At 45.5% G+C, this 5000-nt stretch overlaps 1 protein-coding gene across 2 annotated transcripts in view; it reads right to left on the minus strand.

Annotated features, from left to right (window-relative positions):
* The window catches only part of syt3 (synaptotagmin III), a 41687-nt gene that overhangs the window by 24206 nt on the left and 12481 nt on the right, over nucleotides 1-5000 (minus strand). For both annotated transcript variants that reach the window (XM_035533548.1, XM_035533544.1), the window contains exon 3: nucleotides 380-796. In XM_035533548.1, coding sequence (XP_035389441.1) covers nucleotides 380-796 — 417 coding nt within the window. The remainder of the gene's footprint in view (nucleotides 1-379; nucleotides 797-5000) is intronic.

Here is a 5000-nt window from a genome sequence, read left to right on the forward strand (position 1 = left end):
TTTTACAAAGACACGTGAAATATCTCCACATACATATATCACGTGTGATGTGCATACAAAAGCATCAAACTGTTGTATCCAGTGAAATGTTCACACAGTATAAATGTAGGGCTACAAATGTGAGCAGTGTGAAATAAAACTGATTTCAGTATAACTAGAGTCAAGCTTTATTCTATAATGACAACATGTATGTCTGACAAACGACTGATGGAGGTATTCGGATCTGGATCTTGAATAGGAATCCAGTCTCAGGCTTAATAATTGCTGTTACTAAACTGAGCAGTTATTATAACTGTATGTAGGCCCACTTTGGAGCAGAGGGAGGCTGTGATCTGAACCTCTCTGATATGGAGGTGTCAGCTGTATGCAGACTCCTCACCTGCATTGTTGGGGTATGAATCCATGTCCAGGTAGGAGTGCTCCTGCGTCTCCTGAGGACCGCCCACGACCCCGCCCACGACCCCGCCCACCACATTCCCCCCTCCCCCCTCCACGCCCATCAGATCTGAGAAGTGTGGGTGATGCTGGCCAGGCTGTGACAGAGATGGGTACAGAGAGGATGAGGAGTGAGTGTCCTTCCTCTGCAGGAGCGGAGGCAGGAGGGAGGATCCTCCGCCACCCCCGACCCCGCCGAGGCCCGCCCCTCCGGGGAGGAGCCCCGCCATCAGGCTGAGACCCCCGCCCTCTTTGTCTCTCCATGGCAACCAGCAAAGCTTCCAGGAGACGAAAAGGGAGACCGAGAGCAGCACGATACCGCAAAACGTCACGATGACCGAGAGCAGACTCACCGAGATCTCTGGGGTGTAGAGAAGGATAGCAAGAGTGAGGGAGAGAGAGAAAGGGCGAGGAAAGAAGACAGAAACAGAGAGTGAGAGGCAGACAGGGAGGAAGAGAGAAAACAAGACTGAACAAGAGAGAATTCTGGACTGAAACAGATTCAGGTAGCTACAGGGTAAAAGAATGAAACAAAATGAGACCAACATGAATGTTATGGTATGAAATATACTAACAGTCTGAGTTTGGTTGGTAATTGGCTGTTGCCTGAAGGGGATGTGAGCTGAAGAGACCGGCAGAGAGGTTAGAGGTGTCAGGCAGGCGAGTCTGTCTGCCGAGGCTAACAGAGGCGGGCGGAGGATCAGAGGCCGAACGCTGAAAGGCGTCGCGTCGTGAGTGGAAAGGAGCACCGAGCCTGATCCAAATCCGCCCGGCAGACGTCGGCAGCGGGGCAGCTTCGCTCCTGAAGGAGGGAAACGCGGCAGGAGCCGTGACGCTCGCTCCGCACAAACGTTCTCCCCCCTGCTGTTACGCCTTTCCTCTCAGCCTTTGAAAACACGAGCTTTCAATCGCTGGGATTCTAATGATGGTTTCGGGGAGGCAGTGTGAGTGAGTCATTGCTGAAAAATGGCTCTGTGGCACCACGGTCTCCAGCCCAGTGGCAGAGGGAACAGCTTCCTCCAGAAACATGCTGTCCATCAGACCTGTCTGCCTGTGTATGTGGGCATCTCCACAGGCCGTCCGCCTGTGCTGTCTGCCTGTGCGCGTGCACAGCCGCCTGTGCTTTCTGTTAGCTTAATGCCTGCAGCGCTCATCTTTAAGCCTCTGTCTCTCCTCCCCTCCCCCATCGTCGTCGTCCTCCTCCCCTCTGACTCTGAAGTCAGAGGCCAGCATCCTCAGCCAAGGTCATTTAAAATGAGCAGTGAGAATTGAAGGGGACCTTGGCTGGCTGGCTTCAGCCTGCTGCTCTAACCAAGGTGTGCGAAACAACCCTGATACCTCTTCACATTTTCCGGCTGGACACAGTCACGTCTTCGGGAGGCCGAAGGCAGAGCAACATGGACTAGATCTGTCTGTCAGCCTGCTCTTTCTCCAGGAGATACTCAATCCCTCAGTCCTTTTATTCTCCCTTCTCACTCTGCTTCTCTCTCTCTCTCTCTCTCTCTCTCTCTCTCGCTCTCTCTCTCTCTCTCTCTCACTGTTCTTTCCTCTGGTGCTTTTTCTTTCCAGATGCCTTTATTCTCCTGTGCCACTCCCATTCAATTTACATTTAAATTTGACATTTTACAGCGTTTAGCTGACGCTTTTATCTAAAGCGACTTACAATTATGAGTGAGTACGACTTGAGCAATTGAGGGTTAAGGGTCTTGCTCAGGGGCCCAACAGTGGCACCTTGGCAGTGGTTCCATTCCACCTCTCTGTTCCATTCTATCTCTTTTTTTCCATTCTATCTCTCTGTTCCATTCTATCTCTTTTCCATTCCACCTCTCTGTTCCATTCTATCTCTTTTTTTCCATTCTATCTCTCTGTTCCATTCTCTCTTTTTTTCCATTCCACCTCTCTGTTCCATTCTCTCTTTTTTCCATTCTATCTCTGTTCCATTCTATCTTTTTTTCCATTCTATCTCTGTTCCATTCTATCTTTTTTTCCATTCTATCTCTCTGTTCCATTCTGTCTTTTTTCCATTAATCTCTCTGTTCCATTCCGTCTCTCTGTTCCATTCTACCAGAAACAAGCTTTTTCATTTCCACCCCCTACTGCTGCATATGTTTCTTCTCTCTCTCTCTCTCTCTCTCTCTCTCTCTCTCTCTCTCTCTCTCTCTCTCTCTCTCTCTCTCTCTCTCTCTCTCTCTCTCTCCTAGTTTCTCTCTATTCAAGGTTCTGTACTGACAAATAAGGGCACATTTGTATTGTTTGGTTATATTGAGCATGAAGGCATTAAAGATGAATAATTAATAATGTATAACAATAATACAGCAATAATAAGATTATACTCTGTACTGAAAACTGACTATTTAAAATTGACTATTTAAAAATACTTATGTACTTAAATTGTAAATATAATTTATTTAAATATTAAAGATAAATTATTTATTTATGAATTATTATAAATTATTAAATTATTAGTTAATGATTAAAACATTTACTTATTACTTATATTTACTTATTTACTTATTAACTAACAATTTAACAATTTATTATTTACTATTTAGTGGTAGAGGTAATAATAGTAAAACAGAATCGCTGATGTAGTTATATTATTGTTATTTTTACCGTTATTACTATTCTTGGTAGTGGTAGCAGTAAAAGTATTATTATTATTATTATTATTATTATTATTATTATTATTATTATTATTATTATTATTATTATTATAAGTAGTAGTAGTGGCAGTAATAGCAGTAGCAATTGCGGTATTGTTATTATTATTAATATTGTATTGTTATTATCAGTATCAGTATTATTATTATTATTAATATAATATTGTATTGTTATTATCAGTAGCAGTATTGTTATTATTATTAATATAATAATCCCTACCTGCTCTTTGTTGATACATGATTTGAATGATTTAAATTTGACCTTTTGTTTGTCATCTAAAACTTTGGCAACACAAGTGTGAATATTTGTCATGCCAATAAATCCCCACTGAACTGAATTTATCTGAAGTGAAAAAATGTAGGGTGTTTGTCTTATAGTAAGACGTAGGTTTTATCTCTCATTTGTGTGTCTCTCTCTCTCCCTCTCTCTCTCCACCTCTCCTTCTCCTCCTCCTCTTTTCTATTCTTCTCTCTTACCTTCTACACCCCCTTCTCTCACTCACTATCTTCATCCTTCCTTCCTCACCTTCCTCACGCCTCTCCGTCCCACTCTGGTGAATCGTTCATCGGACTGCGTACATCACTAATCAGCACTTTTTCAAAACCCGTGATCAGAGCGCCTAGCAGCGGGGCAGGCGAGGCAGGCGAGGCACTGATCCGTCGCTGCACCTAACCAGCCGCAGAAAAGGAGAGTAGCAGAGCAGGAGCGGCAGAAAGATGGAGGGAGAAGGCGTGGGAAGGTTGGAGGAGCAAAAAAAAGGGCAAGGAAACGAGGAAGACGGAGGAAGAGAAGGAGGAGTCAGAGATGACAGGGAGGCTGAAAGGAGGGGCCAGCGGAGAGAGGAGGAGCAGAAGAGAGAGGAGAGAGGAGGAGCTAACAGGTCAGAGCACACGCTGAGTCAGGCACGTCGGCCGGCTGGCGGAGATGAGGCGCAACGTGAGAGGGAGGAGACAATGCACGAGGACAGGGGTCACAGGGGTCACAGGGGTCACAGGGGTCACAGGGAAGGACGAGAGCAGGAGAGGCGTGGTGAGGTCACAGCAAAGCAAAAAACCCAAAAACCCTCGACCGTGGCGAAAGCGGGGTAGCTAAACGTTAGACGTCAGACGGTTCTGTTTAGGCGTACACAGCCAAGGACGCCACGAGAAGGTCAAATCGCAGAGAACTCTGTTGGTGACAACAACGGCGTCTCATGTTAGCCAACAACGAGAGCCTAGAGCAGCAAGACGTCTAGAAGAATGTGCAGAAAAGCTCTCAGAAAGGTTAACGTACTGATCTGTTTTAGAAAGGAGCAAAAAAAAAAACCAAAACAAAAAAAAACAAAAAAAAACACGAAGCGAAAAGCTGTTTAGAACTGCAAGCTTTTAGAGAAGACACACACCACCGACACTGAGCTGACTGATCACAGCAGACCTGCGACATTAGCATGCTCTGCTTGCTCTAGGCTTTGTCCATCTTCTCAGTTGTCACCCCAAGAGCTTCCTTCAGCTTGGATCTCCTATCCGCACAGATTCCTTAGCTCTCCTATCCGCACAGATTCCTTAGCTCTCCTATCCGCACAGATTCCTTAGCTCTCCTATCCGCACAGATTCCTTAGCTCTCCTGTCCGCACAGATTCCTTAGCTCTCCTGTCTACACAGATTCCTTAGATCTCCTATCCGCACAGATTCCTTAGATCTCCTATCCGCACAGATTCCTTAGCTCTCCTGTCTACACAGATTCCTTAGATCTCCTATCCGCACAGATTCCTTAGATCTCCTATCCGCACAGATTCCTTAGATCTCCTATCCGCACAGATTCCTTAAATCTCCTATCCGCACAGATTCCTTAGATCTCCTATCCGCACAGATTCCTTAGATCTTCTATCCGCACAGATTCCTTAGCTCTCCTATCCACACAGACGG

Source organism: Electrophorus electricus, chromosome 1 (assembly GCF_013358815.1).
Source record: "Electrophorus electricus isolate fEleEle1 chromosome 1, fEleEle1.pri, whole genome shotgun sequence".
NCBI classification, from domain to species: domain Eukaryota; kingdom Metazoa; phylum Chordata; class Actinopteri; order Gymnotiformes; family Gymnotidae; genus Electrophorus; species Electrophorus electricus.